The sequence below is a fragment of the Poecilia mexicana genome, unplaced genomic scaffold (assembly GCF_051168715.1).
Source record: "Poecilia mexicana isolate PSO_F unplaced genomic scaffold, ASM5116871v1 scaffold_2, whole genome shotgun sequence".
Classification (NCBI taxonomy): domain Eukaryota; kingdom Metazoa; phylum Chordata; class Actinopteri; order Cyprinodontiformes; family Poeciliidae; genus Poecilia; species Poecilia mexicana.
Genome location: NW_028263371.1, coordinates 52970934 through 52985348, shown reverse-complemented (window position 1 = coordinate 52985348; position 14415 = coordinate 52970934). Strand labels below are relative to the sequence as shown.

At 40.0% G+C, this 14415-nt stretch overlaps 1 protein-coding gene across 1 annotated transcript in view; it reads right to left on the bottom strand.

Annotated features, from left to right (window-relative positions):
* The window catches only part of LOC148160940 (heat shock 70 kDa protein 12A-like), a 42850-nt gene that overhangs the window by 15629 nt on the left and 12806 nt on the right, over nt 1–14415 (bottom strand). The window contains exons 4-9 of the mRNA XM_088002934.1: nt 13976–14074; nt 12140–12460; nt 11352–11619; nt 5076–5091; nt 2961–3182; nt 2719–2890 (exon numbers count right to left, since the gene is read on the bottom strand). Coding sequence (XP_087859060.1) covers nt 2719–2890; nt 2961–3182; nt 5076–5091; nt 11352–11619; nt 12140–12460; nt 13976–14074 — 1098 coding nt within the window. The remainder of the gene's footprint in view (nt 1–2718; nt 2891–2960; nt 3183–5075; nt 5092–11351; nt 11620–12139; nt 12461–13975; nt 14075–14415) is intronic.

Below are 14415 nucleotides of genomic sequence, written 5' to 3'. Positions count from 1 at the left end.
GCATCATCGCGCCCAGCCCCGGCATCATCGCGGCCAGCCCCGGCATCATCGCGGCCAGCCCCGGCCGCGCCCCGGCCCGCCCAGGCATCATCGCGGCCAGCCCCGGCGGCGCCCCGGCCCACCCCGGCGGCGCACCGGCATCATGGCGGCCCGCCCCGGCGGCGTCCCGGCCCGCCCAGGCATCATCGCGCCCAGCCCTGGCATCATCGTGGCCAGCCCCGGCCCGCCCAGGCATCATCGCGCCCAGCCCCGGCATCATCGCGGCCAGCCCCGGCATCATCGCGCCCAGCCCCGGCATCATCGCGGCCAGCCCCAGCATCATCGCGGCCAGCCCCGGCCCGCCCCGGCATCATCGCGGCCAGCCCCGGCATCATCGCGGCCAGCCCCGGCCGCGCCCCGGCCCGCCCAGGCATCATCGCGGCCCGCCCCGGCATCATCGCGGCCAGCCCCGGCGGCGCCCCGGCCCACCCCGGCGGCGCACCGGCATCATGGCGGCCCGCCCCAGCGGCGCACCAGCATCATGGTGGCCCGCCCCGGCGGCGCCCCGGCCCGCCCAGGCATCATCGCGCCCAGCCCTGGCATCATCGTGGCCAGCCCTGGCATCATCGTGGCCAGCCCCGGCCCGCCCAGGCATCATCGCGCCCAGCCCCGGCATCATCGCGGCCAGCCCCGGCATCATCGCGGCCAGCCCCGGCCGCGCCCCGGCCCGCCCAGGCATCATCGCGGCCAGCCCCGGCGGCGCCCCGGCCCACCCCGGCGGCGCACCGGCATCATGGCGGCCCGCCCCGGCGGCGTCCCGGCCCGCCCAGGCATCATCGCGCCCAGCCCTGGCATCATCGTGGCCAGCCCCGGCCCGCCCAGGCATCATCGCGCCCAGCCCCGGCATCATCGCGGCCAGCCCCGGCATCATCGCGCCCAGCCCCGGCATCATCGCGGCCAGCCCCAGCATCATCGCGGCCAGCCCCGGCCCGCCCCGGCATCATCGCGGCCAGCCCCGGCGGCGCCCCGGCCCACCCCGGCGGCGCACCGGCATCATGGCGGCCCGCCCCGGCGGCGCCCCGGCCCGCCCAGGCATCATCGCGCCCAGCCCCGGCATCATTGCCCCCAGCCCTGGCATCATCGTGGCCAGCCCCGGCCCGCCCAGGCATCATCGCGGCCAGCCCCGCCTCAAATATTCCACTCACACCGACACTCCCGTCTCCAGCTCTATTCCCTCAGAGAGAGAGAGAGAGAGAGAGAGAGGGAGACTTGGTAAAACTGACCTTCATGGGAGAGTTTAAGACCAGAAACTCTGGTTTCATAAAGACTCGGTCAACAAAAGGTCTGATATCCAAGATTTGTAAGAAAATTTGATGGACTCAAGAAAAACGGAAGGAAACCAGGAAGTCTGCCTCTGATTGGTTAAAATAAAATCATCATTAAGATGCTGAGACATCGTCTCAAACATGAACTAATACTGGAAAACTCTCCATTGTGGCTGAATTAAAATTATTCAGCAATAAAGAGTGAAGCAAATTTCCCCCTCAGTGATTTAAAAGATTTATTCCCAGATTCTGGGCCGAGGTGAAAACAATCAGTTATTAGATGAAGGAGGAAATTAGAATTTGTTAGGTTGGTAAAAGATGTGGTGAAACATTTATGAACAAAAATGTAAAACAGTGATTCTGGAGGACCAAACAGGTCCTATGGATAAAGAACAACGTTTTAAGAAAATATACACAAAATATCCATCCATCCATTTTCTGTTCATCCTTGTCCCTAGTGGGGTCAGGAGGTCATAGTGCCCATCTCCAGCTGGTGACCTGTCAGGGCACCAGAACCTCTGATGACCCCATGACCTCTTCCTTTCTCTTCCTTTGCTAAGAGGCTAGTTAGCTCTGGTTAGCTTATGTTATTCTTTAGTTTTTTCTTCTTTTTATTCCTAAGCTGCTCGTCACAACCATGATGTGTCAACACAATAACTAACAATTTACAAAACTTTGGTGACATTTTGTGAAATAAAAGCTTAATTTTGGTAAAATATAAAGATTTCATGGACCTGATGAGCTACAATATGACCTCCTTCAGAATAACATCATATAAATTGAGGTAGTTTGGCTTTTTGTCAACTCCATCAGTTTTTGTGTCTCTTTCAGTGAAATTGTTGTCAAATCTCACTTAAATCTGCAATTAACACATTTTAATGTATTTTACATAAATTGCATTTCTTCACATGTATCAAGTTTTTATTTTACTCACTAGTTTGTCACCTTCAGTTCTGTATCAACTCCATCAGATGGACTTTTTGTTGTTTGTTTTAAATATTTTATTTGTTTCTTGAGAAGCATTTGTCTTAGTAAAAATATCACTAATAGGGTCATTAAAATAATTTTGTATTTATTTTTGTCAGATGGTGATGACAAAGTTCTGGATCAGGTCCATTAAAAATTTAATTTTCAAAATAAATGTTGCAACTGGGAGCCTGCACCTTAGCATCTTTACATTTCCTAAACATTATTTGTCATATTTGAATACATAAGCTTGAGGAATAATAAAAAATGGGGAAATTTAAACCCATTTTGTCCCTATTCTCAAGAATCAAATACTTTTACATGACTTGCTTCAATTCAATTAGTCCAAACAGATCATAGAGAATCCATTCATATATCACACATATCCTACAAACAGACTAAAACCCGTTAATGTTTGTCTGCCAGACGTTACAGATCCACTCAGTACCGTTACAGCTGGTACCAGGTTCTGCTGCTCCTGCAGGTTGATCCTGTGAGTCTCTGCTGTGGTTCTGTGTGATGAAACCATCAGGTTGAAGCTTCAAACACCAGGTCAAAGCTGCTTCTGACTCCAGAACAAACATCAGTTTGTCTTTAGTGGCGTCTGTTACAAGACCAGCCTGGAGGAGAAACCAGAAGTCTGATTCTGATGAACATTTAGAGATGATGACTCTAAAAACATGATGTTACCTGAACTGCAGCTTCTATTATGGACTGTTTACGATAATCCATCAAGATTTTAGGAACAGTCAGCACCCAGGTGAAGTCAGATGCTGTGAACTCTCCTCCTTCTGGATGAGATCTGATGGTTTTCAGAGCATCGTCCTTCAGGAACCTCAGAACTTCTGTAAAAACCTTCAGGATCGACATCGACTTCCTGTTGGCTGTGGAGATTCTCTCTGACCAGCCGTCCTGTCAACAGGTTTCAGTCTGTTAGTTTGTGTTCATACCAGGATAGTTTATCAAATCTACTCATGATGAACTGCTGCAGTCTTAAAGTCAGTTCAAGCAGAAACTTATTCCTTTAATGAGCTGAACAATAGTTTGATTTAAAGATGAAATAACAGATTTTACTGGTTAAAAACTAATCAGATGTAGATTCTGTGCTTATTTAATTTTAACTGTTGTAAATGGCTTTACAGTTCAATTTTAATTTAAATAATTGTGACTGACTTTTATTTATCAAGCTTAAGTGGTGAAAGTTGGGAAAAGACAGATTAAAAAAACAACACAAAACTGTAAGAAAACCTCATTTATTTATTTATTCTACAATTTTGTTATTGTTGTTTTTTAACAGCAGCTGCCAATAAAAGTGAAAGTTACAACCTGGACATGATTATATGAGTTATTTTACCAAGAAATCAGTCAGAAGCTGTGAAAATGATCAGATCTGCTTCTCTGGCTGCAGTGACGCTCCTGACAGAGGAACAGATTTTCACACAATCGTCTGAATCCGTTAATAAACTTTATTATTCATGAGATAATTTGCATTGACCTTTATGATTGAATATGGGAGAGTAGAGAGCAGAACCTGAGGAGGAACCTTATGGAAACATGGAGGTGCAGCTGTGATTTATAAAGGGACAATTGCTCTGAAGTGTGCATTAAAATGGTTTTATAAATCAAGATTATTATTATTTTTTTTTTTGACATGGGACATTTTTGGATTTTGGGCATATGTTCACGTTTCGTATGATTCCTATGGATTTTTTCTTATGACACCTTAGGTATAAGTTCTGCTTTTCTGTTCAGAAACTATTAAACTAATGGCGTCACCTGGCGCAGTGGCGCCCCCTAGGCAGGTTAAAGACCTCGATATGAACATGAGTTTGAGTCCTCGCTACCTTTGCTGCTTGTCTTTCCCCACTTCCTGTCAGATTAATGTTGAATAAAGATCAGCAGTGGGAAAAAAGACAAAACCTATTAGACTGAAATGAAAGAGATATTAATTAATATCTATATTTATAGAGACCCAGTGGTAAAACCTATTATTATGTCAAACTTTGTTTTATGTCTATCTATCTATCTATCTATCTATCTATCTATCTATCTATCTATCTATATTTCTGAACTGGGTTTGAACCATCAGGTCTCAGTCTGCAGGTCCAAATATCAGAGTTGTGAAAAAACTAAAACTTCACATCTCTGGGATTCTCTCTTTTTCTCCATCTCTGTTAGAGGCTGGTGGATATTAAAAGTGATGAACTTTCATCTTTTTTCACTTCCCTGGACTAGTGAGGGGAGTCATTGCTCCTATTCTTTGGTTAATTTCTTGATAAAATAATAATCAAAATGCATTTTGTTCTTGATTGACTCAGAGTTTCACCTGAAGTAAAACTTATTTATTTCCTTAACAACTTGGTGTCTAAAGTGGTGGAGGCAGAATTCTGACTGAGCAGAGATTGTGACATGTTTATCCTAATCAGTCTGGAAAATGTGTTTTCGAATCTCTGCATGGTCAGTAATCCATACCCGACGTTTTTGTGCTCCGGTGAAACAGTTTTAATTTTGTAATTTCTAAAAGTAAATAACTTTAGGCTGTTGGTGTGACCTCAGGGAAAGAGTCAGTGTTTTGGGTAATCACTGCAAAAGGTGCACTGTTTATCTACTTGGTTGACTTTTGGGAGGCTTATAGGAAGTTTCATTTGTTTAAACTTTTCTACTATGTTGAATTTTGGGGATTCCCTTCAATAGGGAGTCCAGGTGTGTCTTTGCTCCTTCTACGCCGTGAAGTTAAGGAAGGAACCCGGCTTGGAAGACGTTCCAGCTGTATAGTAAGAATCCGGATTCGATTTGCCCTGATACTTTCCCTGACAGTCCACTATCAAGTCTGCAAACAGAACAGCATTTTGGGCCTGTATAGCTTGCATGCATGAACGGAGAGTCCTAACTGAATTCTGGAGATCTGGAAATTTGTGGAACGGTTTGGATGCTTGGCCAGCAAATCCACCTGCATTTTAAACGGGATTCTGTTCGGTTCCACAGTTTCCTGCTTGGCCAGTCTACAAACAAAACATGGGTGACAAAAAGTTTTTGGTAAATCTCAGATGCAAATTTACGTCTAAATAGTAAAAAGGGGGAAACAAACTTAATTTTCAGTTTCTGCATAAATGATTTTGCAAATAAATGTGAGGGAATGAGTGTGTATGAGTGATGTTTGTGCACAAACTGTCTGTGGAGCGATTCTGTTTTAGTGAGGTTTTTTCATAATTAAGTTTTCTAATATTTTACATTTTCATGTCTGAGTCAGAAACCCAGAATCCCCCAGGACTGGATGTGGAGCTGACAGAGTTTGAAGCTGTGCAGAGTCGAGCCGAGGCTCAGAGAAAAGGTCGGACCTCCTCCAGTCCTGGAGGTTCTGGTGAACATGGACAAACTAAGGAATGCTGGGACAGATTTTCCAAACTTGTTACAGAAGGAAGCGAATTAGATCATAAACATAAAAGTATAATCAAAAAAACTGTAAAGGCTTTGGTAAAGAAAAAGAGTTTAAAGAATTAACTCAGTGTAGATGTAGAATAAGGCAAACTGAACATTGATAAAAAGGTTTTTACGATCTCAACATCATAGGAGGACAAATTATGAATAACATAAAAATATATGAATGTATTATTAACAACATAAATACATAAATATATGAATGTATTTGAGTAATTAAGTTCATTCATAGAAACAGGAGTGAGAATTTAAATTAGAAATGCCAATAATATCAGCAAGATTATGTTTAAATTTTAATGTTATGGTGTGTCGACAAAACAGTAAAAACTTGGATTTTGCTTGATTAAACTTTAGTGATTGATGAAACTGTGACAGAGATTCAAACAACTGAGACTAACTTCAGTGTTAAAATGTTGTGATCTTTTGGTGCTCTAACTCTGCTGTTAATATGAATTAATATGAACAAATTGAGCTGAAACATATTAGTCTATAAAACACTTCATTTATGTATTAATAAGAATACAAAACAAATATAATGTTTTAACAAGAAAAGACAAAAGGCTTGTGACCAAGTGGGCCGAGCATTTGGTGAAGGATTGATGATTGGTGACAGGAAATGAGGAGCTGATCAGCTGTGAGGTAGAAAGAGTGAAGAATAGACCTGATGATGTAACTGATTGTGGGGGTGAGTAGAGGAGAGAGGATGGAGAGGATGGAGAGGATGGAGAGGATGGAGAGGATGGAGAGAGAGAAAACAGGGAAGCAGAAAATTATTCTAACTCTGAAGAAATGTCACGCAGTGGAAATTTGTTTTTACTTTTGAAGTGTGGTTTTTGAGTGTTTTCGCTGCATGTTTTGTTTTTTATTCACTGTGGACTCCGAGAACTAATAGCTGATTCCAGTCACCTGCGCGGGGTGGGCGTGCCCGTGGGCAGCGTACCTGGAACCTGCAAGACGCTGGCAGTGGCTTTTAAAAGGCAGAGGACTTCGCGTTGGGGAGACAGAAGAAAAAGGGGAATCCAGGAAGGTTCGTGACGGAGGACTGCGACCCCGAACGAGCCAGTGGTTGGCAGCAGAGGATCCAATCAGTGGGAACGACGTGTCGGACCGTCAGCGGGCAGAGGGGAACTCTGCCCTGGTCAGTAAGTAACGTTTCCAATGATTGTCTGCAGGGACCCTCGCTGGGACAGATAAAACATCCGCTGTTCAGCGATCGCTCTCCTGGCCAGGTGTTTTTGTCCTAACAGGACGGCAGCGGAGCAACTAGAGTGGCTGGAACGACCACAGGAGGCGGCGGCGCTGGGGCCGCGACTACAGGCTGGACGGAGCGCAGGATTCGCCGTCCTCACTGGATTTTGTGGATGTTGGCCCTCTTGGACGATTTTAGTTTATTCTGATTTGGACATTTTAATATTTTTATTGTTATTTTTGCACAAAGAAAGAAAACGGAGCATTTTATTCCGTTGGGAAGGAAAAAAAAAGCTAACTAACTGAATTGTCCTCCCTTGGTGTTGTTACTGTTTCCCTCCTTGTTGTCTGAGAACCCGGGGCTATCAGCTGATGTTAAGCTGGGCTCTGACAGAAACATAAAACTAGTGAGAGAAGAAGAAGTAACTGACAGACATGAGACTGAATTGATAAAACAAAACACACATAATTCTCACACTAGAATGACCAGAAGCACTAAGAAGGGCAGAAGCAGACTCTGACACTAAATAAATAACTTTACCTAGAGGAAGAAATAACCAGCATAAACATAACTAGAAAAACTACAAGGGACTGAAATGAGCAAAGAAACAAATAAAATCCCAACTGAGAGTCTGAACAGGAGCCTCAAACTATCTAAAGTCCAGTAATTTTTCCTTTATATAAAGATTAACTATATAAAGATTCATTTATAAAGATTAATTTAGCAAATTCATCAAACCAGGAAGGTTGTGTAAATTTGATGTTACCTTGGGCAGATTTTGAGTTCTGAGCCTTTTATTTTGAACAAGGAATTTGCATAAAGAAAAAGAAAAACACATGAACTCCCTCTTCATGAGCTGCATCTTTAAAAAGGATCACAGGGTTAGCAAACTAAAATACAGTCATGCTCAGAACAAATTAAGTTTTGAGCAATCTCTCAAAATGCTATTGGATTATGTTATATGTGCCACTGAAAGGAGATGAATGATGATTTTATTAGCATTTAGTATAAAGAGCAATTTCAGGTTTAAAACTCTTTGATGTAACAGATTTACCAAAATGCTTGTGGATTTATGTTGCGTAAAGTAAAGTGGACATTGTGATTGTCATCACGGGAAAAAATCTGATGAGAAATATTATTTAAGACATGCAGAAGTTTGCAAACTAAGATTCTGTAAAACGTTTGAGCTGCATTTAGTTGCATCTACCATCTCTTACTTTTGAATTAAATGAATTTAATGAGTTTCAGATTTTGAACTTAAATGTGAGTTAAAGAAAGATAAACTTAGAGTGATAAGTTGTGTTGACTCTTTAGTCTAAAATCCAAGAGTTGAATAAACCAGTTTTTGAGTGAGTTTAAAAACTGAATGAAAAAAAGACAAAAGTGGGAACTATTTCCCAGAATGCTTTTTGTTTCCTGTGTTGCTCTGAGTGAGATGGACGTGTTACATTGATCTGACTTTATGTTGGAAAGGAAAATGTTTATTTTAAAGCCTGAAGACAATGTCCTGGTTCTCACTGAATGTTTGAGTAGAAATCATTGTGATGTTTAATAAAAAAAATTACCAGGTCAGAAATGAAGTTCATTCAATTTGAAACAGGAGTTTAAATTATTCTGAAGTAAATAAGTCGTTATTTTGACTTGATAATGTGAGTGAAGTAAAAGAGAAAAGTTTTTGTTGCATATTGTGAAGTCATTGTTTAGTTGAATTGAAGCTAAAACTCACAATCAGGATAAATTAACTTAAAAAACAATGTTTGGACATCTTGTCTTTTGTTGAATCAACTTCATAAACTTTTCATTTCTAAGTTAAAACCAATAAATATTTCTTGTTGACTTGAATCACATTTTCAAAGCAGCAGATGAGCTTTCATTTTCCAAGTTAAATCACTTCCAAATGTTTTGCAGTGTAACATAGATGATGTTTATAATTGAAAAGAAAACAGCTATTTTTCTACAAAACTTATGTAGATTTGACTTATGAATGCCAAAATAGTTCTAAAACAAAAGTCTTTTATAACAAGTATTTCATTTACTGCAAAGTTTTTGCTGTTTTTGTTCAGCCTTTTCCATTTGTGTAGAAAAAGGTCAAATGTCTTCAACCTCAAGTCATTTCAAAGTTTACATGGATTTTATTAAACTTGATAACTGTGAGGTTAAAGGATCTGTAAGGTGATTGTTGAAGCATTTATGAAATGATAAGATTGTTCCAACAATTTATGGTTATGAAATTATTCAGTAGAGATTTTGTAGTGATAACTGTTCAGGGTTTGAGAAGAGAAAGTTATGGGAAAAGAAACAAACTGGATTAATTACTGGGAAGAATCAAATCTGATAACGAAGGTTTTGGGGAGGTTTTTTTCTCCCTTAGTGAAACTCCTTTAAACCGGGTTTGGTTCAGGGTCAGAGAGTTTTATTTTTGTACGAAGCCTGAGAGAAAGACGCCTTAGGAAGCAGGAAGCTGTAGATAAAAGAAGAATTGTACTTTTTAAACCTCACCTCTCTATATAACTTGGTCTTTGAGAATAAATGGTTTTCCTATTACTATGATTTTCCTAATAATCTAAAATGACAAAGACTATTTCAGAAAAGGTACTTAATTTAGTGCAAATAAAATTTAATAGACTAAGAATCTGAAGTATTGTTGCTCATGTAATTTTCAACACTTCAGAAAGAAAAATTAGGGGGAAGAACAAAAGCAGTTTGTTTGTTTGGTTTGCAACTAAAGTTGTTTCAGAGGAAAGATGGACAGTAAATTGTTCACTCAGTTTTTCAGTCAAGCATGAAGGTTTTCTCTGTCATGTCAGCCTTTCAGAAACAACACAGGGAAGTTTTCCTTCAAAGGGATTCATTCTTCTAGTGAATGTTCGTCTCAATGGTAGTGAAAAAATTAAAGCCTTGTTTCTGCATTTAGTGCTGCCATGTCAGGAGGAAAACAAGTGAGGCTCAGATTCCTGTTAAAGGGTTTGAAGTTAAATCATTTTTAATAACAATAGTGATAGGAACATTGTTTAGTGAATAAAAACACAAACAAATGGGGGGTTTGAATTGAATAAGGAAAAAATACTGCTTGTGTTCACTGTTTTTTTTAATACTGTTCTTTTAAAATAAGGATTTTATTTCTATTTCCTGGTTGTTTTTCATTGGAACTGCACACTGAACATAGAAGTGTTTCTTTTCAATCTTAGGTAAAATATTTATAGGCTGTCTTAATTTGAATGAACTGACATCATTTTTTCTAGCAGGGTTTATAGTCAAGCTCCTGCTCTTGACCTGATGCTGACCTTTGATGCTCCCACCAAGATTGGTGAGGTTTGTGTGTTCAACAGATGTGTTGTCATGCAGAGATGGAAGTTCACCTTCACGGTCACACCAGTTTCAAACTGGACAGTTATTGCAGGTTGGATAGGAGTGAATGATTTGGAATATCATGTCTAAAGATGACAGGAATGCTTCATTGGGTTTTCCCTGATCATCTCCTGGAAGATGATGAAGCTTCTTCAGTCTCTGTTCTGTTTGCATCAAAGTGTTGAAGCATCAGGTGGTTGAATCTGCTGTGAACTACCTGATGGAGTTAATGAAATATAGTTGGAACTACTTACTATAAAATCATTAAGTTTATTCTGACATTAGTCGTTTTCTTAACTTTCAGTGTCATATTAGTTCCAATAGGAGTCCTTAGGAGTTCAGTGTTTTCCTGTAGACCAATCAGTGTGTGTCCATTTGTTGGAATGGCCTTTTCTACAGGAACTTATTTTACTTAAGTTTGTTTTTTCTTTTGCTTTGGAATTTTTTTATGTTAGTTTTTATATTCATATGTTATGTATCTCCAGAAAACACAAAGTTTGTTTAAGGTGATCCATCATAGGACCAAAGGGAGGAACTGTTATGTCAAACTTTGTTTTATTTCAATCAATCAATCAATCAATCAATCAATCAATCATAGCTATAAAGCATCCTTCATGTGGAGCAGCTCGCTGGAAACACATAATAAAGGATATTTCTGAACTGGGTTTGAACCATCAGGTCTCAGTCTGCAGGTCCAAATATCAGAGATGTGAAAAAACTAAAACTTCACATCTCTGGGATTCTCTCTTTTTCTCCCATCTCTGTTAGAGGCTGGTGGATATTAAAAGTGATGAACTTTCATCTTTTTTCACTTCCCTGGACTAGTGAGGGGAGTCATTGCTCCTATTCTTTGGTTAATTTCTTGATAAAATAATAATCAAAATGCATTTTGATTCATTCTTGATTGACTCAGTGTTTCACCTTAGGTAAGACTTATTTATTTCCTTAACACTATCTACATGTCAGATTTAAAATGTTAGATAATTCAAATAGTGACAGTTTCAAAATGAGAAGACTGGTGTGTTCATAGAAAACATGATAGGATCCAAGAAAGAAGAAGATTTTTCTGTAGTTCTTTACTTTTACTTACTATGTGACGGATCCACCTCTTGAAGTTCTCAAAGAAATAATGTTTCTCAGCTTCTCCTCCTCTCATATTATTAAATGCTGTTTTAGCTTCATAACCAAACTTCATAAATTCTCCATGTTCATCAAACAGGATGCAGGTTGGAGTCTTTGGGGTGTCTAGTCCAAGTCCATCACTCCATCTCTTTATCTGGGTCTCTCCTCCTTCCTGTCTGGGTTTAACATTGAAGGCGTAGCCACTGAATCCTGAACCAAAGTCTATGGATATGATGAGAGAGTCAGGACCAGCTGGATGGAGGAGAGGAGAAAGTTAGAATATGATTAAAGAGAAGTTACTGTTTTATAACAAGTTACTGAAATAAATCCACAGACATAAATAATTGTTTGTATATGTTTATAATTTTATCCCTTTGATAAGAAACTAAAGTGAAACATTAAAGTTTAGTCATTTTATACAGATTATTCTGGTTCCACCTGTCCTGTGATGAACTGGTGACCAGTTTATTCTGAACCCTCCTCACCCAGTGGTTCTAGGAACCAAAACCTCAGTGTCATCCTGAATGGATAAGTTGGTAGGAACAACAGATGGATGAAAGGATGGAAGATGGTAGTTTAAATAGTTAATAATTTTAAATAAAACCCAGAAATGTACTTTTATTTCATAACATCTATTGTAAATAGTCCTGCCATTATTTATTACATCATTTTCTTTATTATTATAGATTATATTTCTATAACATTTATCCTCATTATTCTTTAATGGAGATATTATCAGATATAAAATGTAGCCTATATTTACAGTACTGACCTTTGACCTTCAGCAGCACCTGCTTCATGGTCAGGATTTCATCTGATGAGTCTTTGTAGACGGTGCAGCTGTAGGTTCCTGTGTCTCTGCTTGTTGGTTTCTTCAGGGTCAAACTGAAGTCTCCAAATTTTGATTTCTCTTTAATCTCTGTTCTGTCTTTATAAAGCCAGTGTTGATACCAATCTAAGTCCCCGTCATTAACGTAGACCACTTTGCGATTGTTGTGTCTCCACCTCACTCTGACTCCTCCAGGCAGACAGACTGCAGTTTTAAATGGCAGCAGAACAGACTCCTCTCCTGAATCCACCTCCACCCTGTAGACTGAGAAACAAACAGATGAGCTGCACTGACAGCAGCAGAACTGATGATGTTGATGTTCACAGTGATGGAGCCTCAGTGATAATCCAGGAGAAAAACACCTCAGTCACAAAGTGGAGCTCAGGATTTAGTGACCAGATGCTGACAGAGGATCCATGTGATCTAAACTTCCTCTCAAAGACTCAGAAGAAAAGATTCACTATCATCCACATGGTTATGAATATATTTGTACTTTTTAACCACCTGATAACTGCATCACTGTTGTTTCCAACTAACTGGAGATAAAAACAGTTACTGATGGATCCAAAGCAGAGAAAAGTTTCAATGACTTCATATCATCATCCTGTAATGTGGGTTTGATTTATGTTTAGTGGATGAGAAACAGCAGGAATATTCAGCAGGAAACACAGAAACTCATCAGAACTCTGGATCTGGGAATTTCAGTTTGTCCTTTTATGGAATCGACCCTACAAGGTTAAGGTTGATGTTAGAAAAGTCTTACATTCTAGTTTTCAATTATTAGTAATTATTTAATCATTATTGCATTTGAAGGTTTTGTGCTGCAGTGCATCAACCTTACAGACGTAAATCATTCAGTGAATCATAGAAACGTTTGCTGGTCTGAAGCTGCAGGTCAACTAATCAGACATTTGTCTTTCTTTTGCCAGAAACAGCAGCAGCTTAAATCATTTTATGATGTGCAATGGTAGAGAAAATAAAATAAAAAACAATGAAAATATTTATGTGTAACTTTAATGTTTTAATGTTTTATCTACCATGTTGTTTGACATTATGTAATTTCAGACTCAATCGGAATCGAGTGTTAAATCTCAGTCAGGGATCGGCTATATATGTACGTTTATTCTGTTTATTCTGTTTCTTTGTTCTTTATTTTTTAAATGAATTTTTTTAAGTATCAGATTGGGACTCTGTGTCGGCCAAAACTCAAAATAAAGACTCTGATTTGGGGGCAAAAACCTGATCCGTTTAGAATTTCTGTTATTTTTGGTCTTCAACAGTAGGATTAAGATCAGCAGGATTATAGTTATAATAGTTATAGTGAAACAAAATGCCATAAATCAAAGGATTGTGGAAACTTTTACAAGTTTTCCCACTGGATTTTTCCATTTTGGCTCAGAAAAACCAGGTGAACCTGGAGACTGTTGATGGGAGGAGGAACGCCATGATTTATTTATCTTCATAACAAGACGGATAATTCAACCATTTTGTGTAGTTCTGCAGTACTTCCTATTATAAACTTGTAGATTATTTCTATTCTCATTCACCAACAAACGTATATTGAGTTCATGTGGGTTCAGCTCCTGACCATAGAAACCAGGAAAACTCAGCATTTTATCCATAATCGTAAACAATGAAACCACGACTATGAAGCTTCCTTCATCTTTCTGTATCAATACAGGCTTCATTGTCTGAAATGTTCACAATCTGTCTCAGGAAAACTCAGAAAACCTCAGCATGTTAGACATTAGTACTGGTACTGATGTAAGAGGAACTCACCTGACATGAAATAATGTCGGAAATGAAATAAAAGGCCTCCAGAAACAGGAAGTAGAATCAGCAGAACCAGGAAAATTCTGGCCCAAGTTGGAAAAATCTCTATGGAAAAACAAAGACCAGTTAGAGATTAGATATTTTTCTATTCTGAGATCATTTGTTTCTTTTTGTGGTGGATGGTTTTCCACCCTCCCCACTCTGAGCACCAGATGCAGTCAGAAGCTCATTGCTGATTGGTGGCAGATACCTTCATAGTTGGGCAGGCACTGCAAGGTGTGTGTGAAGCATCAATCAAGGTGTGTGTGAAGCATCAATCAAGGTGTGTGTGAAGCATCAATCAAGGTGTGTGAAGCATCAATCAAGGTGTGTGTGAAGCATCAAGGTGTGTGTGAAGCATCAATCAAGGTGTGTGTGAAGCATCAATCAAGGTGTGTGTGAAGCAT